At 45.8% G+C, this 27,511-nt stretch overlaps 1 protein-coding gene across 1 annotated transcript in view; it reads right to left on the bottom strand.

The window, feature by feature from the left end:
- Positions 1-27,511, bottom strand: part of GALNT17 (polypeptide N-acetylgalactosaminyltransferase 17) — a 424,119-nt gene that overhangs the window by 201,790 nt on the left and 194,818 nt on the right. The window contains exon 3 of the mRNA XM_068968830.1: positions 12,468-12,634. Within this exon, the coding sequence (XP_068824931.1) occupies positions 12,468-12,634 (167 nt within the window). The remainder of the gene's footprint in view (positions 1-12,467; positions 12,635-27,511) is intronic.

Here is a 27,511-nt window from a genome sequence, read left to right as displayed (position 1 = left end):
CTACCTCGGTGTCCATATATTTGTTCTCTGCGTCTGTGTCTCTATTTCTGCGAATAAGCTCATCTGTACCGTTTCTCTAGAATCCACATATATGTGCTTAATATATAATACTTGTTTTTCTCTTTTTGACTCTGTATGAGAGTCCCTAGGGCCATGAACTTCTTTTTTAATGGGTATCAGTGAGCATCTCCCAGTGTCAAGAGGGTGTGGTCTAGACTCCAGGAGATGTGTGCTCAGTTAGCACCATGGAGCCGTGCCCAGGAGGGTGAATGGCACGTCAGGCCCCTCTGTGTTTATGCCCCCCACCCCAGGGTTCCTTGACTTCCTTCAGGCATCCTTCACTCACATCTGAAGCCAGATGTCCTCCCATGTGTGTAAAACAAGGAAACTAGCGGCCAGGCAGGACCTGGCCATCAGATCCAGAAAGCAGCCACGGTGCCCCAAGGGTCAGAGATAAGGAAGGCTTTGTTCCAACCTGCGTGCAGGTGCCCGGCACGTACCCTCCTGGACTCTGCAGCACAGCCTGAGGCCAAAGAGCCTCTGCCCAGCAAACTGCCCAGAGCTCAGAGCTAAAGCAATCTAAAGATTCTCTCGTCAGGACCAACTCAGGACCCACCTCACTTTTCCAAAAAAATAAGATTAAAGCTCCAGTGCTGCTCCTTGGGGAACAAAGGTGAAAATGGCCACGCCTGGCCTTTCTGACTGTATTTCCACCAACCCTTGGGCTCCCTTGACCCACCTCTCCCTCTGTCTGACCCGATCCCCATCCCCAGCCAGGCTGTTGAAGGAGCCTTTTTATTTTTAATCCCTCCTGCTCTGAGGCTGCTCAGCATTGTCACAAGATGTGATCATGCTGCCGCTCTTCAATCCTGTGGCTCAGCAAGTCTCCCATCTCTGACTGGGGTGCTCTCTCTCTGAAGCTCCATCAGTTCTTACATGTTGAATCCCACTGCCCGCCTTCCTCTCTGGGACAGGCTGGGAGCTGGGACCCTCTGCTGCAGTGCTGCAATGCCTGCATTTGAATACACCTCTCCCTGAGCAACAGAATACAAAAAGACTGCGTGACACTAAAAATGACTGTGCAACGGCGGTTGGGGCAAATTCTGAACAAAAGCTCCAAAGAGCCCAAAATACCCAACTGCCACTTTGGAAGAACCTGGAGCAAAAGCAGGGTACTGCACAGACCCCCTGCACACAACACCACCTGAGGGGTGGGCTAACTAGCTTAGCCGCCCCTGCACCCACCCCTGCCCTCTTCCCATGTAGGGACTAAGCTGGACCCCCACCTCAGGGAGCCAGCAAGCAAGGGAACCTGTTGCTTGTTCTTGTTTCCCTCTGCTTCAGCAGGGGCCCCAGTAAAGCTCCGTCTGAGTTTCTTGTCTGGCCTCTGATGAAATTCTATTCCCTGGTGGCTCAGACAGTAAAGAATCCGCCGGCAATGCAGGAGACCTGGGTTTGACCCTGGGTTGGGATGATCCACTGGAGGAGGGCATGGCAACAAGGCTTCCCTGGTGGCTCAGATGGTAAAGAATCCGCTGGCAATGTGGGAGACCTGGGTTCAGTCCCTGGGTTGGGAAGATCCCCTGGAGGAGGGCATGGGAACCCACTCCAGTATTCTTGCCTGGAGAATCCCCATGGACAGAGGAGTCTGGTGGGCTACAGTCAATGGGGTCACAAAGAGTCAGATACGACTGAGTGACTAAGCACAAGGTAGCCAAGAACCCTGGTCTATAACATCTCTACGTTTCAAGCATTTGTTCCCTGAGATCCAGGTTCGTCTACTTCCCTTCACTGCTGTTCCCTCCCATCCATATGTCCAAGTTCCAACTGTCTCTCATGATCCAACTCAAGGGCTACATCCTTCTCAAAGGCCTCACTGATTTCCCCAACTTGTGGGAGCCCCAAGCGTGAATCCCATGGATGTGGTTACAACATACAAGGTCCATGGTGTGCCTGTCTACCTGTTCCCTCTGTTTCTTGAGATTTCCCCCAGGGTTACTGGAGTGTGGTAGTTCTATGCATTACCCTGTCCTCCTGCCACAGTTGGCAGGTCCAGTGAAGGCTATCTGACCCAAACTAGAGCACCAATTCCCTTCCCTGGGATTCCCCTGGAGAGGCGGTCCTGTCCCCCTACAATGACTGAAGCTGTAATTACAGTGTCAACATTGGGCCATCTTTGCAGCCATGCTTCCCTCCAGATGGCCTGGAAAACTGGAGGTGGCCAGTCTTCCCAAGCCAACAGGGGGAGGAGGAGCTCAGAGACAGCAGAGCCCGGGAAGAAGAACACTATTATGTCTGAGTGCCTGGGTCTCACTTTCCCTGGGCCCAGCTTCCTTCTCATCTCTGAGGGTGTATACGCCCCTCCAGGACCTTGTATTGTTGGGTCTTGTGTGTGTGTGTGTGTTTAGTTATTTAGTCGTGTACGACTCTTTGCAACTCATGGACTGTAGCCTGCCAGGCTCCCCTGTCCATGGAATTTTCCAGGCAAGAATACTGGAGTGGGTTGCCACTTCCTCCTCTAGGGGATCTTCTCAACCCAGGGATCAAACCCGAGTCTCTTGCATTTCATGCACTGGCATGTGGATTCTTTACCACTAGTGCCACCTGAGAAGCCCAGTGGGTCTTATCTAATGGAAAACCAAATCTGATCCCAAGGCAAAACTTTCAACATACATTAAAAAAAAAATTTTTTTTTTTGGCTACACAGCATATGGGATATTAGTTCCCCAACCAGAGATTGAACCAGTGCCCCCTGCACTGGAAGCGCAGAGTCTTAACCAGTGGACCACTGGGGAAGTCTCTCAACTTAGCTTTTTAATTACTCCTGGTTCTGTAGGAATGCAACCCGTTCCCCTTGGTATCACAGTCAAGGTCGCCAAAGTTAAAACAGAAACTTTTCCTCCACTGGAAGTTTGGCTGGAAGACGCACAATTAATCTGTAGAGAAGTTGTCACATAGATGGAATAACTGACCAGAAAGTTTGACTGAATGTGTGTTTACCGTAATTCAAGCAATGAGACCCTTAAGCATTTATCCCAGATAAATGAAAATTTATTTTTGTATCAACATCTGTACACCAATGTTCACAGCACCCAAATCTCCTTCCACTGATGAAGGACTAAACAAACTGGGGATCCTTCACTGCAGTGCAGAGTCTCTAGCTGCAATGTGGCATGTGGGATGTTAGTTCCCTGATCAGGGATCGAACTTTCATCAGCCACATTGCAAGAAGGATTCTTAACCACTGGACCATCAGGGAAGTCCCTGTACTAGAGCTTTGCAAGAGGTTACCAGTGGGGGAAACTCAGAGAAAGGCACAGACCCCTTGTACATTTTTGCAACTTTTTGTGAATCTAAAATTATTTGAAAATAACGAGGTTTTGTGTTGTTTTTTTAAGCAGTTAACATAGGAAGGTGTAGCTGAGTTCTCACATTATCTCTAGTGTAAAGATACACTCACGCCTTCTCCTCTTCTCCCCATGGCCTGAAAATACCACAGGGAGAAGTGCAAATGTACAACCTAATTGTGGTTACAGACCCACAGAGCAAATGCTGTCACACTGCAGTGATCTGGTTGGGGGGAAAAAAACAAGTATTATTTCCAATTAGTAAGGCTCTTTACAGGTTGGGGAGAGGCAGGTGCTGTTCCAATAAGGAAGCCTGGCCCAGTATGGAGCAGTGTGATAACAAGGTGTCCCTTGGCTACTTCATTCAGAGCCTCAACACAGGAAAAAATGTTATCTTCCCAAAACACAAGACCTCTCCTATCTCTGCAACGATAAACCAAGAAGAAAAGCAAACAATGCCAGTATGCCTTCTCTAAAATCCCTTTTGAAAGCCCGGAGGGTTGAGCCTTCCATTGAAAAGAGTTTTCTAACTCGATACATCGTGCTTTCAACCAGTGAACACACAACCAAGAGGAGCACTTGATCAGGGGTGCTCACTCAACGGGGAACTGTGAGTGATGAGGTCTATGGCCGCCCAGGGCACCAAGAGACGCAAATCTTGACGACTGGAGACAGGTGGTTTTTGAGATCTAAACGAACACAACAAGGGCATTGAAGCCAAGATGTGTATTGGGTTGGCCAAAAAGTTCATTCGGGTTTTTATATGGAAAATGCCGAATGAACTTTTTGGCCAATTCAATAGAACAATGCTAAACACAAAAACTCCCAGGATGATGCCAGGGGAAGTACAAACACTGCTTTGCACACGTACCTTTTAAAGGAACAGATCCAGCTAGCCCTGTAACTCGGCAGTACACAAGGCACTGGGGACACAAGCGCAGAAGGGCTCTGGTTCTTGCCCTCAGTTGAGAGATGGGCAAGTGCACGGGGATAATACAGTGAGCTAAGTGCTGAGCCAAATGATACACTGATGTCCAGGAGCAGAGGCTGAGAGGGTCCCCAACCCAGCTACATCTAGGAAATCCAGGAAGGCTTCTCAGTGGAGGTGACGCAAAAATAGATGTTGAGGAATAAGCTGGAGTTGGCAAATCAAGTAATACCACAAGCACACTCAATAGTTACACGTTTGATTATACTGCCAGAACTTTTACTGGATTGGCCAAAAGTTCATTCAGGATTTTCCATACTATCTTACGGAGAAACCTGAACCACTTTTTGGCCAACTCAGTACAATGTGCTTTACAAGTATCACCAAGAAAGCCCATAATTTAAACTCTGCATAAAAGCCACTATCAACCACAATTTACTCAAGCTCAGAAAAGGTAGGTGCCTTAGCCAAGACCTCCACATACTGTTTAAGGAAAAGAGGAAAAAAATTTTTAAAAAATAGTTAGAAACTACTGATAAGACATGTACTATGCATATAATTTTATGCATTAAAGATTATAATAGTGGAAATGAAGAAGTTTCTAATATTATTTCAACTTAACGGCTAATGTTACCCCTCAGTTTGGAAGGCACAGCAAAGTTCCAGGGGAATCTGGACTTGACATATCCAAAAGGTGAACTCAGTCCCTCTCCCAAACCTGGTGGTGGTTCAGTTGCTCAGTCATGTCTGACTCTGCAATGCCATGGGCGATAGCCCACCAGGGTCCTCTGGTCCACGGGGTTTTCTAGGCAAGAATACTGCAGTGGGTTGCCATTTCCTTCTCCAGGGGATCTTCCTGACCCAGGGGTCGAACCTGGTCTCTTGTGCCTCCTGCATTGGCAGGCAGATTCTTTACCACTGTGCCACCATATTGCTTATCTAATGGAGAGCACCAACCTGTCCTGTCTCTGTAGCCAGGAGCCTGGGACTCCTCTCTGACCCCTCCCTCTTGCTTACCCTCCTTCATAACCAATCAGTCCTCATGTGATTCAGTCTCAATGTTTCCAAATCTAAAATATTTTAGCATATGAAAACAAATATTTCAAATAAATGGTGAGGATGAATTATTAAATACCTCTAGATAACCATACTTTCAGACAGGAGTCTCTAGACGAAAACTTTCTCAGACCTGATATAAAAATATTTAGTTTGTTGGAATTTACTTTGAAAAGGAATGTTTACCTATAAGAAAATATGCATAAATATTTGTACCTTCTAAGGATTATAAATAACTTCCTTAGGACATTCCTCGAGGAAAAGACTGATGGATTTGACTATATAAAAATGCACAATTTATGCTTGTCTAAAAACATTGTCAACAAATTAAAGTGAGAGCTCAAATTGAGAGAAGTATCTATAAAATGAAGGTAAAAAGATTTTTTTAATATATACAAAGTTCTTATAAATCAATAAGATAAATATTCCAATACAAAAAAATTGAGTATCATTAGCAGGCAAATCCATTAAGAAAGAAAATATGGTCAAATATACGAAAAAGTGTTCAACATCACTAACATTCCAAAAATGCAGATTTAAAATGAAAAATGATATGCATTTGTGACTCACCAGAACAGCAAAGATGACAAAGATGAATGAGGTCTAGTGTTGGTGAGGATACAAAGAAAGAGACACTTTCACATACTTTTCATGAGACAGTATATGCATTTGGAGAACAAAGTCAATTTCTATGAAAGTTCTTAAAAATGAATATAGAATTTCTGGGATAAGATGATGAATGTAACTCACAAATTTGACACAAGCTGCTGAAGACTATAGGAAAGGGATTCAAAAATGAAATAAACAAACCTATGACCTTCAAGGTCAGAGAAGACACAAGGTGAGACATCAGCCACAAAGCTAGGGAGCCTGGAAAGGGGATTCACAGATCGACAGATGTGTCTGACGCCTCTGCTGCCAAACCTAGGAAGTCTAAACACTCAGTGTGTGTGTGTGTGTGTGTGTGTACACATGTATATATAGTGTGAAATTTTACTTTACAGTTCAATGAGAGTAAATATAATCACATTGTTGTACAAGCACACCACCACCATCCATCTCCAGAACTTTTTCACCTTCTCAAACTGAAACTGAATCCATGATACAATAATGCCCTATTTTTCTCTCCTCCAGCCCCTGGCTGTCTAATCACCTTTTAAGAGGTAATCATGAGCAGACAATAGGCTAGCTGGACATGCAAGAAAGCCCCCAAGGTGGGAGATAGAAACTACATAACAAAGAGGGGAAAAAAAAAGCACCCTGTGGAAACAGACTACACAGGGAGAAAACTGAAAAAACAAACAAGACATTATTAATATCCTCCAAGGGATCAGAAAACATATTGCTTCCATTAAATAAAAACAATACACTATAAAAAGAAACTTTCAGAGAATAAAAATGAGGACTTGGAAGCAAAATCGTGATAGCAGAAATGAAAAAACTGAAAAGAAGGGAAAGGAAATAAAATCGAAGAAAGCAAATATATTAGATCAAAAAGATAAGGAAAGATGGCAGAGAGAAGATAAGAAAATTAGGGGTTTCAATCTAGCAGGTTTAATAATGGAATATAATGAGAGATGCCTAAAGAGAGAATTGAGAAGAATGGGGAGGAATTACCAATTAAATATTCTAAGAAATTTTCCAAAAACTGACAGTAGATTCCACACTGATGCCACTGAAAGATCAAAGGATGAAAATGAACCTACAAGGGTCATCATTGTGAATTTCCAAACAAAATGAAGATTCCGGAAAGGAAAGAAACATGCAAAAGATTAAGGAATCAGGACTCCGTTTCTTCTAAAAAAACACTGAGAGATGGAAAATAATGGCGCAAACCCATCAACATTCTGGAAAAAAAAAAAAGTGATATCTAATTCGATCAGGTCATCATTCACACATCATCTTTCTGTCCTAAGAAAGATTAGGACAAAGCTTCTTTCAGACATGGATGATCTCAAAAGATTCTATCTTCCTTATAATATTTCTCAGGAAGCCTGAGACATTGAGTTTCACCAAAATAACAACGTAAACCAAGAAAGAGAGATGGAATCAAACATAGGTGGGGGGCAAAAGAGAGCTCCAGGAGGACGAGGAAGAGAGATAAACGCACCATGGCCCCTGTCCATATGGGAGCGGTGTGACTGGATGCAGATGTGTTGAGGGCTATTAACTATCTGCCCTGCAACCTGACCACACTTAAAGCTGAGGGTAGATCATTCGAAGGAGTCTGGTCCCCATTCTTCCCTATAACTAGATGTTCTGACCAGAGGCTAAGTGTGTGCTGGTACTCCACACCTGCTGCCTGGATCAGCTGAGGACACTGATTTCATCCTGATACTTCCCCGAAGGCAGGCAGTACACTCTGATGAGGTCAGAAGCAGAAAACACAGGTCAGTTCATTCCATCTGTCCAGCTTTCTGCCTTATACCCACTATCTGGTTCACACAGTAGCCCTGCCAGGTGCCCCCACCAGGGTGAGCCCTGTGCTTCTCTGGGGTCACTGATGACCAAGATGCCTTCCCCAGAAGAAGCTTTTGTAAGCCTTTGTTGCTGTTCAGTTGGTCAGCTGTGTCCAACTCTTCGTGACCCCATGGGCTGTAGCCCACCAGGTTCCTTGGTCCATGGGGATTCTCCAGCCAAGACTACCAGAGTGGGTTGCCATGCCTTCCTCCAGGGGATCTTCCCAACCCAGGGATCGAATCCAGGTCTCCTACATTGCAGGAGGATTTTTTTTTTTTTAATCAGCTGAGCTACCTGGAAAGTCAGAGAACCATGAGTGATCCCAAGTGAAGCAGAAAGAGGAAGAACTGGAGAATAATCAGAAGACAGTGGTGCCAGGGCCTCCAGATGAGAAAGATGCCAAGAAGAAAGCTGCTAGCAAGGTCAGATGTGGCCACATAGGAGTGATTTCAATATAAATAACTCACAAGGATACCAAGAATTGCCCCTTCCTTGGGCTTAATGTAGGCCAATGTCAATATTCAAGGTGAATGAAACAAATGACTTAGAAAAAAAAACTAATTAGGAAAGTCCCTGATTTACCTGTGTACACAGATCCAGAGTCACCTGACTATTTGCCCTTTTCCCTGAGCCAGTCTTTTTTTTTTTTTTTTAATTCCTTTAAAAGCCTATTTTTTTTCCTTGAATGTATGTGATCACATGGAAGTGAAGGGCTGTAGTTCTCACCTGAGCTGGTCTTTACTGGCCTGAGAAAGAACCATTCTACCCTCATTAAAATGATGGTTGCAGAACTTTTTTTTAGTAAAAAGGGATAGTTCTGCTTCACAGTTCAGGGAAGGAAAACAAGAAAAAGATTAACTTGTTTTTATTATAGGAGCCTCATGTAAAACATGCATAAAAAAAGAGGTGAGAACATGGGTAAATGAGCAGTTGCTTCTGGTTAGTCTCTTTGGTATTTGTTTTTGTCCAGTTATATGCACTTTTTGATAGATTCAAATGTCCCTACATAGAGCGTGTATTACTTTTCAGATCAGGGAAAAAAATTGGTAAGGCTTGAAAAAATGTTTTAATCAAATTCAGACAGAAGGTAAGCAGGGATAACAATATTAATGTTAGACAAACGATATTCATGCAGGGGGAAAAAAAGCATGTTTTTAAGATAAAGGGAGCATTACATAATGGTAACAACCACTGTTAATAGTGAAGCCAGGCAGATACAAATCTATAGTTGCCAAAGAAACTGACAACAAGATATAGAAATCAAATGCTATTAAGAACACAGGAAGGAGTGGATATTGTAGGAGGAGATTTTAAAACACCATTATCGAAAAGATGTAAGAAAATAAACTCATAGTCTAGCTAAATACACAAAATTGATGTCTGGCAGGAATTCATTTTCATGATTACAGTGTGTGTGTGGGGGGGTCTTTTCAAGTGTGTATAGAACATTTACAAAATCTGTTAATACTAGTCACAAAGAAAAAAAAAGTTAAATTCCTCTTCCAGATAAAGAGAAGGCACGTTTAGCCTGGAGAAAAATATAGATGCTAAACCTGGGAAAGAAAAGAGGGAAACTCTTAATGTAGTCCATTCTGGGTTGCCTAGGTAGCTCAGGGGACAGGGGAAGATGAATGAGAATTAACTTGAGGATCAGACTGAAACAAATACCTCTTCCCCACTTTTTCTCACCCACTAAACATCTTCATTTAGACCTGAAGTATGAACCACTGAAATGGCACTTAACCCAGTGGGTTTCAAAGTGTGGTCCCTACACCAGTAGCACATCAGGAAGCTTGTGAAAAACGTAAACTCTTAGACCCACCCCAGATCTCATGATGCAGAACTTCTTCCAAGTCAGGGTTCCAGGAGGTGCTGATGTGAAAGCCTCTGATGCTAAAGGTGCATCAATAGCCCAGCTCCCTAGCCCTGGAGTAGGTGGCCTCTTGAGGGGTGGGTGCAAACTCTGGCTTTGCCTTCCCGTCTTCGTCTTACTTCCCGACTCCTCTGATGACGCACTTTACCTCCCAAAGAAACTACTGCCCTCAAATCTTAGTTTCAGGGGCTGTTCTGGGGGAACCCACACTGACACATCTACCGGAGACCCCTGTTCTCTCAGAGCTCATGTTCTGGTTGACACTAGCTTATCCTTCCACGTCTTCTCGCAGGCTGAGTCTGCCGAGATCCCCCCTTGGAGAAGGGGCCCCACTGGCAGTGTCCTCTCCCCAGTTCAGTCTAGAACCTACTGTCTGCTTTCTGCTCTGGGTCTTCCAGCTCTGCTCTGCACCACCTCTGGTCACTTCCCTAGCCCCTAACTCCCCTTTCCCAGCCCTGTTCAGCTTCATTGCTTACGGTCCAGCTGAGCTGTAAATGGAAGAGCAAATCTGACTCCATGTTAGATCTCTTCCTTTTACTTTAACCTTTGCGCTCTGTTGCCTGTCATGCTTAGCCAGGCTGGCTCGGCACCTTTTGTAAAAGAATGTTGCCTATAGCCTGAAACATACAAGACAGCCTATTTTCAAGACTCTAACCTTTAAGGGCACAACATTTTTCCATTCATCCAGAGATAAAAGTTGCAGAACAGAGAATAATATTAGTCTCCTTGGAGGTTTACAGAAACATCCTGACCTGGCCTAGTGGACAGCTGCAAGAACAAAGGATTCCAACACCAAGATGTTGGTGACGACTAACATGGTGCCTCCCTCCTCTGCCTTTAAAAGTGCTTTGCTGAAATGTTACCAGGAGTTCGGGGCTTTTTAAGCATGAACCACCTGTCTCCTTGCATAGCCCTGTCTGCTCCAAACTCCAGTGTTTCTGTTGGTTTGACCTCACTGTGTGTTGGGCACACGAACTTTTGTTCAGTAACAGGGTCAGACTCACAGAGGGTTGGCTACCAGCCAGGCCCTGTGAAACCAGACCCTGCCCAGCTGTGCAGGACACAGTGACCTCACATGCTGTGTCCTCCAGGAAGTACAAGGAGCTGAGGCAGCACAGAGCAAGTGTCTCAGGATGCCAACAAAGGAATCTCCCATGAACTGACAGATAGGGGACACGTGGGGAGTAAGTGGGACTAGCCAGCAAATGGAGCGGAAGTATGAGCCAGGATTCCTTGCAGAGAGTTGGTAAGTACGTCTGAAGCCAGAGGTCTGCAGGTGCAAGCTGAGAGGCTGCAGAGAAAGCCAGTGGAGCCACGACTTACGAGGCTTCAGGGAACTGAAGGAACCGCCTTCTCCCAAGAAGACTCTCAAGGTCAGTTTTAGAAGGACATAGATCAAGAAATGGCCAGAGGAAAAGGGAGGAAAATAAGGATATGAAAAATTCAGCAAATGACTCATTAGCCCTCAAACTCTGGAGGCCCAGAAGATGGTGATGCCCTGAGGGTGCATTACTGGGTCCAGACCTAATCAAACCCTTCCCTGGTAACAGTCAACAGGTTCAGAAGGGGCAAGGGGACTTCAACTCCTGCGCTGATGAAATGTGATAGACTCCTCAGAGCTCCTGAAGATAATCAGGTTCCCAACAGGATCCATGACACCGTCCGGCCTTTACTTCACCCTCTCCTGACCCAGGAGCACAGGGTGATCTACCGATCACAACGAAAGCAAGTAGTTCAGTTTGCCCCTAATCCTTCCACTTCTCAGAAGATAAACCTCCCTGGCCTGAAGCATGCACACTGGCTGCCTTCCTTTGGGGTCCTCAGCTTGTGTGGGTTTCTCCCTGCAGTGAGTTTTGTAGGCTGAGAGGCAAAACAAAGGCACAGTTAGCCAAAGCAAGCCCTCTAAAACCACCTTGACACCAGACCTCCATCTCCAAGGACTTCAAAGGCATTTTGTTATTGCTCTCCAATATTTGCTTGTTTTCTATTTTTTAATTGAGCCATTATTCCTAGCAGAACTGAACGCGAAAAGATCTGCAAACATGGTGCACTTCTACCGACAGTCATTTTGGGCACAGTGGCACAGAAGGAAATTCTGACATATGATAAACAGTTCCCATCATAGGACAGAACTTTCCTTTCTCTTCTGCCTCTCAGAAAAGGACAAGGGAGACGGGGTGGGGGGACTGCAGAGGAATTCAGCTCTTCCATGTCATCTACTTTAGGTAATACGAGGAGGGGAATTTGTCCAGACACATAACCAGTTATTCATTCTTAGGAGCCCTAGAGCAGTGGTCCCCAACCATTTTGGCAGCAGGGATAGATTTCGTGGGAGACAATTTTTCCGTGGAGATGGGGATGGTTTCCAGATGATTCTCATAAGGGGCATGCAACCTATATCCCTCGCCTGTGCAATTCACAGTAGGGCTGGTGGTACTATGAGAATCTAATGCTGCCGCTGATCTGACAGGAGGTGGAACTCATGCAGTAATGTGAGCGATGGGGAGCAGCTGTAAATACAGATGAAGCTTTGCTCATGTGCTGGCCTGCGACTCACATCCTGCTGTGCAGACTGGGGGGACTGGGAGACCGCTGCCCTGGAGGACTCAAGTAATGAACTAGCGTTTGCTTGAATTAATTCCCCCCAAACAGCCCCCATTCCACAGCTATGCCCCAGAGACAGGAGACAAAGACACTTGGGTTCAGGATGGAATGAAATAAGGGCACATCCCCTCGCTGACATTGTGCGTTGTGTCCTTGCATCTTTTTAAAAAAATGGCACGCATGCTGGCGGCCCCCATACCTTCGTCACTGTTGTCATCCACTAGGATGATTTCCTTCAGCAGGTGGGTGGGCGTGTGGTTGACTGCACTGTGAACTGAGCGCAGGATCACCGACAGGGCCTCGTTCACGAAGATAAATATGATGGATATCTGGGGCAGCTCCTTGGAGTACTTCAGCTCCTTACACCTGAAGGAAGAGAGCAGGGAAGAGCAGAGTCAGTGGAAGGAGAAAGGCAGAGGCATTGCGGCTGCAGGCGGTAAGGATGCCAGCTGGGTCCTGGTACATGTTCTCCCAGGCCGAGAATCGTTGGTTCCCTCTTGGCCTCTCTTGGCTAAGAACTGAGAAAAAAAACCCTAAGGTGGAGACAGTTAAGAAAACCAGCTTCATGTCTCCCAAATTTACCACCCCATAGAAAGCATGAGGCTGGAGGCCATACCCAGACATGTACCACCTGGTCTCATTTCAGTATACACACACCCACCTACTCTGAGTATTCTTACCTGGAGAATCCTATGGACAGAGGAGCCTGGTGGGCTACAGTCCATGGGGTTGCAATGAGTTGGACGTGACTGATGGACGCACACGCACACCACCATAGTTCTCATCCAGAGGTGGCTGGGGAATGATGTATAAATAGCCCCAGCTGCCTCAGCCCTTGAGCTGGTTGACTCTGGGGAGTGGGTTTTACAGGGGCCCCTAGAGCTTTTCCCCCTGTGGGATTACTCTCCATCACTCACAACTTTCGTAACACCCACTTTGGGGGATGCCCTCCCTTCTCAGTTCTACTCCCCCTTAGTGGTGCTCTTTCCCCTGCCCAAAGAAACTAATGTGTCTCAAGTCTTTGTTTCACAGTCAGTTTGTGGGAGAACCCAAACTAAGGCATCTCTCGGACCTACTAAGTGCCCAGCACTAGACAGGAGACCTCTACTCTCATGGAGCTTACACACTGGGAAGAGACATGAAACATGAAATTAATAAAATAAATAAACAATAAAAAAATAAGACGTGAAACTAATAAAAATCTTCTATCCACTATGACAGTCCTGCCTGACACACCCTAACTCTTCTTGCAAGCGTTCCTAGAATCTGCCTGGGGTACAGATATGGGATCTAAAAGGTCCTCCCTTCTAACATCCAGAAACTTCCCCATCTCTGAAGACAGGGCTTCAGGGGTGCACTAAGTCACTTCAGTCGTGTCCAGCTCTTTTGTGACCCTATGGACTATAGCCTGCCAGGCTCCTCTGTCCATGGGATTCTGTAGGCAAGAATACTAGAGTGGGTTGCCATGCCCTCCTCCAGGGCATCTTCCTGATCCAGGGAGTGAACCTGCATCTCTTATGTCTCGTCTCCCGCATTGGCAGATGGTTTCTTTACCACTAGCACCAGCTGGGAAGCCCTGGGGTTCAAGAGAAGAATGTTCTTCATTCAGGCTGGACTCAGGGGTGTAGAGCTTGGGCCCCCCTGGAGGCGCCTGATGATGTAAGAGAGGACACTGGTACCCTGGGATCCGGCTCTGCATGGCTCAATGATGGAAGCACCGGTGCTCTCTCCCTGGAGCACTGGGGAATTTGGTTTTATGTCTAGTTTGAGCCACTTTGAAATACCAAGTGGAAACAGAGCAGAATGGAAGACAGAGGTAGTGCATTTCAAATGCATCCTCTTCCTCCATGTGTGAGACTGTACAATGTATGAGACAATGTGTTCCAAAGCAAAACAAAGAGGACAAGATGAAGGGATGGAGTGAGAGGGAAGCAGTACTGAAGAGGGAGCAGGAAATACAGCTGTTTTTTATGCTGAACAGCTTGGGATGTGTCGGGCCATATTAATCATGTAGGCAATTTTCAGAAGAAAATAAAGTTTTGTTACAAAGTACATTTGTGTCTCCTGGAGGAGACTGTCCAGGGATCCATTGATCACGCAGCCTCATTTTTACCACGACGCTGTAAATTCACTTCTGGGGGCTGCCGAGGAGATTAGAATGGTTATTGACAGGCTTGCGGGCTGTTGGCAGGAATCATCCCATTTACTGTGCGCTGATCCGGGGGAGGGGGCACATCCCAGAAGGTCCCTTGGAGCCCCCTCGATGTGGCCGGCAGCCATCCTGAGCTGGCAGGCTGGCGGCTGCTCCCTCCCAGGCCGTTCCTCACCATACACGCGAGCACCCCCACCGTACACACCCACCTACTCTGAGCATGCACTCCCGGGCCTGGTTTCTTTGGGCTTTTGTTTTTAACAGATTCTGGCCCTGGAAATGAAGAAGCAAAGAGGCCAGATGGCATTGTACCAGCAGCAGCATCTTCTCTGGCTACAGGCAATGGGATCAGGCTGCCACTGAGGCTGAGTTGTGGGTTAAGCCTCTCGGCTGGAACAGGCAATTCCCTCTGCTGAGCAGGACTCCTGGGACTCTCTGTGGAAATGGGGATCCCGATCTTGCCCCTTCATGGTCAAGGTGGCCATTCAGTAAATTGTGGGGGCATCTCAGCAGTAAAAAGCTCTCTGCCACAGGCTGAACCGGTCACCCTGGCCACACGGCTCACGCTTCTTCATGTCTGAAACTGTCCACATTAGCCCCACTGTAATTAGCTCTGGGTGCCTGGCTAAGGTCATTCTAAGGATTAGGTGAGCTCAGGCTTTGAGAGCCCTGGGAAAATGCAATGTACCCACCAATGGAAAGACCAGCCTGCCTGATCTAGAGAGTGGAGGGACAGATGGATGGATGGATGGATGGATGGATGGATGGATGGATGGATGGACAAATAGGTAGGTAGACAGGTAGACAAATAGATATCTTATTAGTTCTATTTCTCTGGAGGATCCGCACTGATACACTGCCCTGTGGTGGTTTGGAAAAAAAAGTTTACACCAAATTGAGGTGTCATGTCTCATTAGAACCCTGTCTTTCCAATCTCTCCTTCCTGTCACAGCCTCAGACACCACCTCAGCACAGAAAGGGAGCCTCTGGCGCATGATGAGAGATGACCAGAAGGACTCCCCTTGTTGGGCAGTGGAATTATCTCAAAACTCCATGGCCTCTCACTGTCCAGAGCCGCTGCACCAAGGCTGTCTCCGCCTCCAACAGCCACAACCTCCTTGCCTTCCAGTTCTCCCCACCGTGTCCCCCCCAAGCACCCACTCTTTGACCTCGATGAGACCGCCCGGGGCCTGGGCCACTCCGTTGTCACTCTGTATCAGCTCTGCTCGCGCTCTTGCTCAGCTAAAATCTACGCACTTCCCTTCACCCCTGCCTTCATCCTCCACTCACTTCCCTGGCTTGCTTTCTCACCAGCCCGGAAGAACCCCAGCTGCAAACCAATCGTTCATCTGACTTTCCTCCCCTTTGCACACACAGGAGTGGAGGAAGCAGGCCCACCACGGCAGTGGTGACAAGACACATTCAAGGTCCCCAGTCCCCCAGGGTCGCTGCCCTGCACCCTTCAAGGCAGGTCAGAACTCTCAATTCCCCGATCCCCGTCCCATCCCTACTTCCCACTTTCTCCCCTTCCCTCCAGGCAATCTCCCTCTTGCAGGTCCCTCCCACCCCACAGAGGGAATCAGGCCACCAGCAGGAATTTCCAAGTGCAGCCGCAGGCCTGTAATAGCAGCAGCATTCCTGGGCAGCCTGATAGAAATGCACATTTTTGAACAGCTACTGTAGAGCACAGTGAACTCTGCTCAACCTTACGGGGCAGCCTGGATGGGAGGGAGGTTTGGGGGAGAACGGATACATGTATATGTATGGTTGAATGTCTTTGCTGTCCACCTGAAACTATTACAACATTGTTAATCAGCTATACCCCAATACAAAATAAAAAGTTAAAGAAAGAAAGAAACGCACGTTTTCGGCCCACCTAGAACCACTGGCTCAGAGATCCTGACCAAGTTCTGCAAGTGGTTTCTGCACACCACGTGGAAATGTGAGAAGCACTTCCCTGGTTCCTCTCACCACCTACAAACCTATCAACCTCTGAACTCAGCCTTGAAGGAAACAGGCTCAGGAGGTCAGAGGTAACACCCTCATCCACGCTGTGGATTCTCCAGCCTCCTCCCCTCCAAACGCCCTACTTCATCCATTATTCTCTCTCCACTGACTTCTTCCTCTCAAAGAAGGGACCCAAGTCTTTCCCATTTTCATCCATAAACTCCCTTGCCCCACTGTCTTAATCCCCATTGTCTGCCCTCTTCGGCTCTCTCCTTTATCTGTCATTCATCCCCCATCCCACCGTTATTTACCTCCTAGGTATCCTATTCTGCTAAAACTGCTCCTGTTAATTTCCAGTGACAGCTAGGTGGCCAGAGTCAATGGAGATTTCCCAGCTTCACCCCAGCTGATGATCCTCTCCGCAGTGTTTAACACGGTTGCCTCTCCCCTTCCAGAAACAGTATTTACCCTTGGATCCTGGCACCCTTGCCATTTTCATCCCCATCTCTGCTTTTTCTTCCACTGGAGGATCTGCCCTGGCCACTTATTCATTTTAAAGGTTGCTCCTTTCTGCTAATACTCCAAATTCTAAAATTCCTAAAGGCTCCATCTTCCACTCTCTGCTAGTCTCACTTGATCAACCCTTCCTGGGTGACCTCATCCCAGCCTATGACTCCAACCCTGATGCCATCAACTTTCAAATCCACATCTCTAGATGCTTCAAGCTTCTGTTTCCCACTGGGCTTCTCCACTTGGATGTCTCATCAGCACCCCAAATACAGTCTTCCTAAAACTGACACCTGCTCTCTCTGTACCTCCCTGTCTTCATTGAGAGGTACCACTCTTTCTCTTTGGGAGTCAAGTCAAAATCACAACACGTTCAACATGTCCAATTGGTCATCAAGCCCTAAAGATTCTGCCATCTTTAGGATCTCTTTATGACGCTCCCCTCCACCCCTATTTCTACTTCTACCCCTCTATTCATCATCAGTCTCTCCTGAATGACACTCAAGGCCACCTAACTGGTCCCTAGCCTCCAGCTTGTCTATCTGCACCTCAACCCCATTCTATCCACCCCACTAGCAGAATGATCTAAGATGCTAATGAAATCCTACTACTCATATTTCCACTATCTCTTTGGCTCTCTGTAGCTTTTGGAATTAGCTTCAGACGTCTTTGCATGACATCTAAGTTCAGACCCCCGGCTCACCTCTCCAACTTCATCTCCTCCCTGGGAAGATTAATATCTGTACTTCCCAGAACCAGAAATGCTGCCTCTCAGTAGCATACCTTTCTCTCTGCCTAAAGTGCCCTTCCTCCTGCCTAGCCTGCCCTCTCCCCTCAGCCCAGCTCCAGGCAGCTCTCCCAGACTCCCAGCAGCATGTCAGGGCCCTCTCCTTTGTCCCTTTCTCTCCCTCTGCCCCCTGTCATCCTGTCACTCTTCATCTCTGTCCTCCACCATTGCAGGGTGGCCAGGGGGTCTTCTCCAGGGGATCTTCTTCCTTTTCTGTTTGCCCAGAGCCCAGCAAAATAGTTGGTAGATAAACAGTTAGTGAATGAACAGATAAAAACCCTCCTGTCTTCCCAATATATTCCCTCCACTCCTCTTATGATCAAAGGTATCATTTATCTCCTCTTGCAATTAGAACATTGGTGATGGCACCTCCACACTTAAAAAGGATAGGATCCTGAACACAGCTTCTCCCTTGATTGACTAATCCGAGCTCAAATTCTGAAGGCTGCTGGGGTCAAGTGCATTACCCAGGCCCAAATTCTCTTTTCTTCTTCCCTCCTCATCAAGCCCTGCCTGTACTCCTAGGAAAGAGGGATATCATTTTTAGTAACAGCAAACCTTGCAAAACAAGATATGGGGCTGAATAAATGAGATGTATGAGGCCCCTCTTTTGGATCTCTCATTATTAGGGAAAATGCACACTTTGCTGAGTGGCTTAATTTTCTCTGTTTGAGCTCAATTCATCCAGGAAGGAGCAGCACACCTCATTAACTTACTTCCCACACAGAGCAGTCTCCGAGACAAACTGCCCACTTCAGCATTTGGGTCTGCATGCACCCTGCCTATCAACTGTATTGGGGCAATTTTCATGAATCAAGACTCAGCCTGTTCCAAGCACGGCCAGGGTTCTTACCTCGGGGTCCAGGATGTTGTGGGTGAAGGGGGATTTGTTTTTTCTGGGCCCCACTGGCTTCCCACAGGAGCACAGTGGGAGGGGAAGAACCCAGGCCACAGAGCAGAGAGGACCATTGTGAGTTGCAGACCCCCGCCCTGGTCAAGACCAGTGCCAGACCTACACCCTGTTTGCAAGCACCATGGGGTCAACAAAGCTCTATGCCTCCCCTGCCAGCCTGGTTTCTACAAATATTTATTTTGGACTATTCCCCAAAGCACTTCTGATTTTTGGACTGAATACCTACTGACTCCATGGCTTCCTGGGAAGTCTCTTTCTCTGAGTTGTAAAGAGTTGCTTTTCCAAGGGCAAGGTAATCATCTTTAGCCAGAAAATTCTTGAGACTCAGCACTGCAACAACTATGCCAGTTTCAAGCAGACTAGAGTCCCAACATGGACAAAAAACAAACCAACCAACCAAAAAAAAAAAAAAAAAACCCTACTTGTCTCTAACTTCCAAAGTTTTCTTTTTTAAGTCAAAAGGGTTCATTCACCATTGTAGCCTCAGTTCCAATCACAGTCCCCTGTGCTGTGCAGCACCGCTCTCCCTAAAACGGAAGGGGAATCACACATATGGGGCCGGGGCAGGGGCACCATTCAGATTCCCCACTTGCTGGATGCTTCTGCTTGGGTATGATGTAGCTTCTTGTGCTGTCTTCAGCTGAAGAGAACAGAAAAAGAAAAGAAAATCCCTCAAGTTCAGTTAAGCAATGGCTCAGGAGGAGAATTTCTAAAAACAATTAAGGGTAAATTCATGCAGACAGTTTCAGGCCACAGCTAAGGAAGCCCCTAAGACACAGGAAATGCTGCCTAAGCCATTCATACCCAGTATTTATCCTATAACCTTTCTAAGCGGAGTGGAATGAGAGGGGACCACCCCAAGTGCTGCAGGAGGGACATAAATACATTGCAAAATACTCAGATTAGAAATAATAAACAGCGGTGTTCCAAAGCCCAGCAGATCCAAAATTTGGTCAAAAAGATTCTGCATAGAAACTGAGGGCCATACAGCGCTCTGTTCTCAGTCAGTCCCCTCCCTCTCATGCCCAGCCCCTCACACAAAGCGCCAGTCTCATTCTAAAGGCTGTCACCCTGTCATTTTAGCAGAGCAATGAGAAGCATATTACCAAACTAGCTATTTTTCCATTTTTCCTTTTAATTGTTCAGGCCAAATTGGCCAGTCAAGCCCATCTTTCTCCTGACACTAACCCTGAAAACACTTCTGTTTACTCGTGCATCTGGGCCATCCCTCTTGTCCTCGGCATTACTGTCACTCCCCTTCCTCCCCACCATTTGCGAAATCCAAGTACAGTCGATTCACAATGTCACACTAGCTGCAGCTGTACAGCCAAGTGATTCAGTTATATATCTGTTCTTTTCCCGATTCTTTTCCATTTTAGGCTGTTATGAGATACTGAATACAGTTTCCCGTGCTGTAAGGCGGTCCCTGTTGCTTATCTACTTTATATATAGGAGATGTAAGAGATGTGAGTTCAGTCCCTGGGTCAGGAAGGCGGCGGCGGCGGAGGAAACGGCACCCCACTCCAGTATTCTTGCCTGAGAAAATCCCATGGACAGAGGAGCCTGGAGGGCCACAGTCCATGGGGTCGCAAGAGTCAGGCATGACGGAGCACGCATGTATATATGCATAGTAGTGTGTATCTGTTCATCCCAAATTCCTAAATGTATTACTGTTGTTACTTTTATCATTGTTACTTCCACCCATAAAGTCTTCCTCAAGGATGAGCCCTCCTTGTTCTGAGTCAAATCCAATACATCAGCCCCTCCAGTCTCAGCTTAGCCCTAATTCAGCCGTGCCTGTCTTTGCTGTTGCTGTTGTTCAGTCACTCAGTCGTGTCCAACTCTTTGCAACTCCATGGACTGCAGCACACCAGGCTTCCCTGTCCTTCACTATCTCCCAGAGTTTGCTCAAACCCATGTCCACTGAATCGATGATGCCATCCAACCATCTCATCATCCGTTCTGCCCTTCTCCTCTTGCCCTCAGTCTTTCCCAGCATCAGGGTCTTTTCCAAATGAGTCAGCTCTTCGCATAAGGTGGCCAAAGTATTGGAGCTTCAGCTTTAGCATCAGTCCTTGCAATGAAGATTCAGAGTTGATGTCCTTTAGGATTGACTGGTATGATCTCCTTGCTGTCCAAGGGACTCTCGAGACTCTTCTCCAGAAACAAAGTAAGAAAGCATAAATTCTTCAGTGCTCAGCCTTCTTTATGGTCCAACTCTCACATTCATCCATGACTACTGGAAAAACCATAGCTTTGACAATTTGCACCTTTGTCAGCAAAGTGGTCTCTGCTTTTTAATACATTGTCTGGTTTGTCATAGCTTTTCTTCCAAGGACCAAGCATCTTTTAATTTCATGGCTGCAGTCACTGACCTCAGTGATTTTGGAGCCCAGGGAAATAAAGTCTGTCACAGTTTCCATTTTTTCCCCATCTATTTGCCATGAAGTGATGGGACGGGATGCCATGAGCTTTTCTGCATGTTGAGGTGCCTGTCTTAATGGACAGAAAATGCCTTCTCCCTCTCTGAACCCCTAAAGCAGCTTAGCAGATCCCATTTCTACTGTGGGCAGAATGTATGAATGCCCCCAATTCTTCACCTCACAGAGTAGTCACTTTGCCACTTAATTCTGAAGTTGTTCTCACTAAAGAGGCGAAGTCTATGTCTCCACCCATTGAATCTGAGCTCAGCCCCATGACCTGTTCCAACTAGCAGGACAAGGGGAAGTGCTCGTGCCAGCTCCAAGAATGACCCTCAAGAGAGTCTTATGCCCTTGGCCATCACCTAGGAAGCACCAGGCTGGCCCTCTGGTCCCAGATGAGAACGGAAGCTGGGTGCTAAGTGACAAACAGCACAGGACACACAGTCCTGCGTGTGTGAGCCCAGCCAATGCAGCTGCTCACCGCGCCAAGCACTTTACAGAGTATAATCATCTTGTCACTTTTCCCAATGAGCCAGTCATATAGGTATTCCCATTTTGCTTATGGGAAAACCGAGGTTCAGAGTCACAGGCCGAAAGACAAGTGAGTGGTAGACAGAGTGAGGCTTTCAACCCAGATCCACCTGACTGCAAAGCCCCTTGTTTCAGCCTTTGCGAAAAGAAATGACTTATCAAGGAGTGTTGGGATGGAGGAATTTTAATGGCATCTGTTTCTTGTATATTTCACTGCTGTCTCCATTGTCCACACCGAACATATATTACTTTTATAACTTAAACACTATGAATGTTACTTTTTGAAAGCTTCCTATGAAAACCATTATAGCACTTGACCTGTAACTTCAATACTAACTTCAAAGAGTAAACAGATAAGAATACATAACAAAACTGCTGAGGGGAAAAGGGTATTTAGGAAACCCTGAGACAAATACGATGCTAAAATCCAATATAAAGCTAATATAATTTAATCAATAACAAGTTGACCAACAAGTGAAACTTAAAGACCAGAAACAAAGCTGATCTTAGAGGATTTATGCCAAGAACATACCACAGACCAAAGGGTAGGGAAAGAATCATTCCAAAAAATGTGTTAGGACTACTCTCTCTCTATAGAGGAAAATTGTAAGAGTTCCCCCTCTAAATAGGCTTCCCAGGTGGTGCTAGTGGTAAAAAGCTGCTTGCCAATGCAGGAGACATAAGACACACTGGTTTGATCCCTGGGTCGGGAAGATCCCCTGAAAAATTCGACGAACGGAGGAGCCCGTTAGGCTACAGTCCATGGAGTCACAAAGAATCAGACATGTCTGAATGAACGGGCACACACACTCCTCTAAACACACTGAAGAATAAACATTAGATAGATAAAACAGTTAAATTTAGAACTCAAAATATAAGGAAAGCAAAAAAAAAAAAAGAAAGAAAGAAAATGAACATCCATATAAGCTCTGGTTGAAGGAGCAACAGTTTGACAACAGTTGCAAACCTGATTATCAAAAATGATAAAATTAAGACAACAGTAAATTGCAAAAAAAAATTTACAGCAATTACAAAAGAATAAAAGATAATGAAAACCCAAAGCATATAATTAGGTAAACAAACAAGAAACATGAACGTGCAATTTAGAGAACAAAAGAAACAAATAAACATAAGAGGTGGACCCTCAAGAGTAATAAGAGAAATTAAAATTAAAACAATAATGAGATGTCATTTTGCCTCTGGGTGGTGAAATTATCAATAATTTTTTCTGGCTTCTTTATACATTTTCTGTTCTTATTTTTTTTAGAGTGAGCAAGTATAGCACAGAAAAACACATCAATTTACATTAACGCATGATGACAGGACCATATTGCAAAATTAAAGGGAACAGCAAAGCTTGGCCATACTCTTAGATTTTTTTCATGAGTGTGACATCAATCGGCTTAAACAATCGACACCCCCACGCCATCCCACAGCTTGCCCTCTGAGACCACAATTGGAAATCGAATTCTGAGTCAAAACCAAAACCACAACTATTCTCTTTTCAAAGGCAGGTGTGGGAGCAAGATGACACGGTCTGATCGCCAAGTTATTCATTCTAGACAACAAGCATACCTGCCACTGAAACGGACCTCCAACTTCTTCTCTATCCAGAAGCTATTTCTTAATGGCCTTGTATAATAAACATGAAGTCAATCACTCACAGACCTGCCTCTGTTAGACAACTTGTGGCTTTGAAAAGGCACGAGAAACTTAAACATCAAATGACTGTCACTTGATAAAAACCCAGTTAGCTCCAGATATATGCCAATTTCTTAAGGTTATGGGAACTGATGTTTACAAGGAGAATAAATGCTCCACAAGGAATAGAAACCCAAGCCTTGCATTATATAAGGAAACTGAGCCATGCAACTGAGGTTTCCAAGCCTCCAGTCTCACCTGTTAATAACCATTTATAAAACAGTCTGATACCGTGGATGACCAATTTTTAACCCGAGGATGTACTTCTGCTCTGGAGTAAAACGCCCTGAAAAGACTTCATTTCTCTTTAAACCTCAAATCCATTGGTTTCTCAAAATCCTGTAGAATTCCTCCTGCCACTTGTACCATCTCTCAGACATGTGTAAATAACACATGCTTGCTAAGTAACTTCAGTCGTGTCCAACTCTGCAACCCTATAGACGCCTGGCTCCTCTGTCCATAGGATGCTCCAGGCAAGAATACTGGAGCAGGTTGCCCTGCCCTCCTCCAGGGGATCTTTGTGACCCAGGGATCGAACCTGCCTCTCCTACATCTCCTGAATTGGCAGGCGGATTCTTTACCTGCTGAGCCACTGGGGAACGTGTGTGTAAATAGTTTGTAAAAGCCTGGGTACTACTATAACATTGTGAACATTAATTTGAACGTTGTTACAAGTTAGAAAAATTACATTAAAAGGTTTTTGTCTTATTCCCCCCAAAATAAGAATCTACAATCATAGATTGTAGAGGAAACGGAGCCCCCTCCAGGGTACCTCCTTGGCCTGTTTGAAGTTGCCACATCAGATCCCTGTAGAAGCAGCCCACCTGGCTGAGGATGGTGACTTTATTTCATTCCAAACATTTTTTTTATTTTGCCCCACTAGCAAGATCCAGGAGAGAGAAAGCTCCTAGAAAACTAAGCAGTACAAATACACCTCAATGCTTATGACAGATGGAAGGCAAAGCCTATCCCGTGATTTAACATGGATCGTGTATTCACCCAAAAAGCCTGCTCCTTTATTTTTAACACACCAAAGGACAAGTGTATCTGTATCACCAGGAAACATTAGCTTAACTGTGACATTTGCTCACACTGAACATCAATTACGGACCAGCAACGTGTTGAAGACAGAGAAATTTTTTTAGATCTCCCTAGCTCCCTAAAGCTCATAGCTCTGTAAGGCAGAAAGATAGGCAAATCATAATTATGATTACGGGATGATAAATGTCGCAAGGGAGGTCTCTTCAGGATGCTCTGGGAGTTTAGTTCTGCCTGCAAGGAGATAGATGGGGGCCCACCCAGGAAAGGGTTCGCAGAGGAGATAAAATTTGATCTGGGCCATGAAGCATGAAGAGGTAATTTCCAGGTGAGGGCCTGTGAAGAGAGAGAGAAGACTAAGGGAGAAACTCCTGAAGCAAAATCACATGAGTAGCGTGTGCAAAAACAGAGGAGAGAAAATGTATAGTGCCCTGACAGGAAATAGAAACAGGGGTTTCAGAGGGTGACGGCAGTGAGGAAAAGGAAACAGCAGTCAGCCATGTACACTGAAGGCGGTTTATAAAACTCAGACCTGGGGACGTCCCTGGCAGTCCAGTGGTTGAGGCTTTACCTTCCAATGCAGGGAGTGCAGGTTCAACCACTGGTTGGGGAATCAATGTTCCACATGCCTCCAGGCCAAAAAAATCTTTAAGAAAAAAATAACAAAAATAAAGAAAAAGAAGATCAAATTCAGACGCGATCTGGGAGCAGTGGGAGGCCAGGATATCAAGGACTGTAAGGCAAGGAAACGACACAACAACATATGCTGTTGCTGTTCAGTTGCTAAGTCATGTCTGACTCCTTGTGACTCCATCCACCGCAGCACGCCAGGCTCCCCTGTCCATCAGTATCTCCATGTCCAACAAGGCTAGTGGCGCCGGTTTTCAACTGCATTTGCTCACTTTGCGTCTCTGTGTCACATTTTGGTCATTCTCACAACACTCCAAACTTTTCCACTATTATTATACTTGTTATGATGATCTGTGATCAGTGATCTTTGATGTTAACTGTTGCAAAAAGGTTACCTACTGCTCGCTGAAGGCTCAGATGGTGACTGACATTTGTATTACAGCAATGAAGTAGTTTTAATTAAGGTACGTCCATTTTTTAGACATAATGCCTGAATAGACTACAGTATACTGTAAGTATAGTTTTCTATGGACTGGGAAACCAAAAAGTTGTGTGACTCGATTTTTTGTGTTATTGATTTTATTTGCAGGGGTCTGGAGCAGAACCCACAATATCTCCAAGGTCTATGCAGAGTCCTGGAAGAGATGAGAGACCCACTGAATCAAGATGTTTCCTTCCAGAAGGACTGGGAGCGGAAGGAAAGGAAGGAGCAGGGAAGCAGGTTTAAAAAGAAGAACCTTGGGACTTCCATGGCGTCCAGTGGTTAAGACTCTTGCCTTCCAATGCAGTGGGTGCAGGTTCGATCCATGGTGGGGGAACTAAGATCCCACATGCTGCCTGGCACAGCTAAATGAATAAATAAAATTAAAAGAGGAATTTTCATTCAGCCTTCAGCCCCAGGCAATGAGTCCCTCTGGTCCTGTGCACCTACACCCTTAAAGAACCTTGTTCCTCCTTTTGCCAGGAGGCCTGACTATGGGCAGAAAGCATGCTAAGGTCTAGCAGGCAAAGTAATGACTTATTTTCCAAATCAATGTCTGCACGTCCAACTCTTCTCCTCCTAAGACACTTAATGCCCTGACTCTGCGTCTGTGTGGGTGTTCAAAAATTGCTGTAATGAGTAATTACACATGAGTTCTAATGAAAAAAAAAATGTAGCAAACTGTCTGTGCATTGGTCCCAAGGAATATTTATAGGAATGCCACCACTGGGCAAAATGGTGTTCCACTGGGAATTCCCCCCCTACATAAACATCTCACTGAAGCAGGGCTGACTTAGGCTCCAGTGGGATGTTGATGGAGGCCACCAAGTCCTGTGAGGTTTAGGGCTGAAGCAAGAGACTTCATCAAGACAGAGTTGGCAAAGAAAAAAAACAACTGTATAGGAGCACAAAGGTCCAAAATGCCAGGAATTGAGATGGTAGGTCACCAAATCTGTTTGAGGAGTTAAGAGATCAGTATATTGAGCCAAAAGTTTGCAACCAGTGTTCACAATAGGAAGCTCAATACCTGGACCAGCCACTATATGAGAGGGGGCTGACAGCCTGACTCGAAAGGTCAAGACTAAGGAAGACCCCAGCCCCAGGAAAGCCAGCTCTCAGTAGTCTCTTCTGTCCTGATACATATGAAGTCTTCCTGAAGCAGGGGGCTGGCTCCAAAGACTCGTCTTCCTTATCTGACTTCCTCTTGATGTTCAGTTGCTCAATCATGTCCGACTCTTTGTGACCCCATGGACTGCAGCACACCAGGCTTCCCCGTCCTCCACTATCTCCCAGAATTTTCTCAAACTCATGTCCATTGAGTTGATGATGTTATTCAACCATGTCATCCTCTGTCACCCACTTCTCCTCCTGCCACTAATCTTTCCCAGCATCAGGGTCCTTTCCAGTGAGTCAGCTCTTCCCATCAGTTGGCCAAAGTATTGGTGCTTCAGCTTCAGCAGCAGACCTTCCAATGAATATTCAGGATAGATTTCCTTTAGGACTGACTGGTTTGATCTCCTTGCTGTCCAAGGGACTCTCAACAGTCTTCCCCAGCAGCACAATTCAAAAGCATCAATTCTTCAGCACTTAGCCACCTTTATGATCCAGCTCTCACAGCAATACATGACTACTGGAAAAACCATAGCTTTGACTACATGAACCTTTGTCGGCGAAGTGATGTGTCTGCTTTTTACTATGCTCTCTAGGTTGGTCATAGCTTTTCTTCCAAGGAGCAAGCGTCTTTTAATTTTGTGGCTGCACTCACCCTCCCCAGAGATTCTGGTGCCCAAGAAAATAAAACCTGTCACTGTTTCCACTTTTTCTCCCATCTATCTGCCATGAAGTGATGGGACCAGATGCCATAAATATTGGTTCTTGGGTAAATTAACAATGTTAGAGATGGAAGCATCTGGTTTAAGGGCAAGTGTTCACAGCTGGAGAAAAGTGTGTCCAGGGTGGCTGGGACCAGCCAGCATCACACAGGCAAGGCACACTCTCTGAGTTGGGACCTGAGTTGCCCTTTCAATGGCTATGAACTGGCCATGCTTTTTTCAGAATCCATTGAGAAGGCTGTCACTGCAAAAGAGTTGGGTGGAGTATTTCCTCTAAAAATATACATAAACTGATTTGTTT

The sequence above is a fragment of the Capricornis sumatraensis genome, chromosome 3 (genome assembly GCF_032405125.1).
Source record: "Capricornis sumatraensis isolate serow.1 chromosome 3, serow.2, whole genome shotgun sequence".
In the NCBI taxonomy this organism is placed as follows: Eukaryota; Metazoa; Chordata; class Mammalia; order Artiodactyla; family Bovidae; genus Capricornis; species Capricornis sumatraensis.
This window is presented reverse-complemented; position numbering and strand designations above follow the sequence as displayed.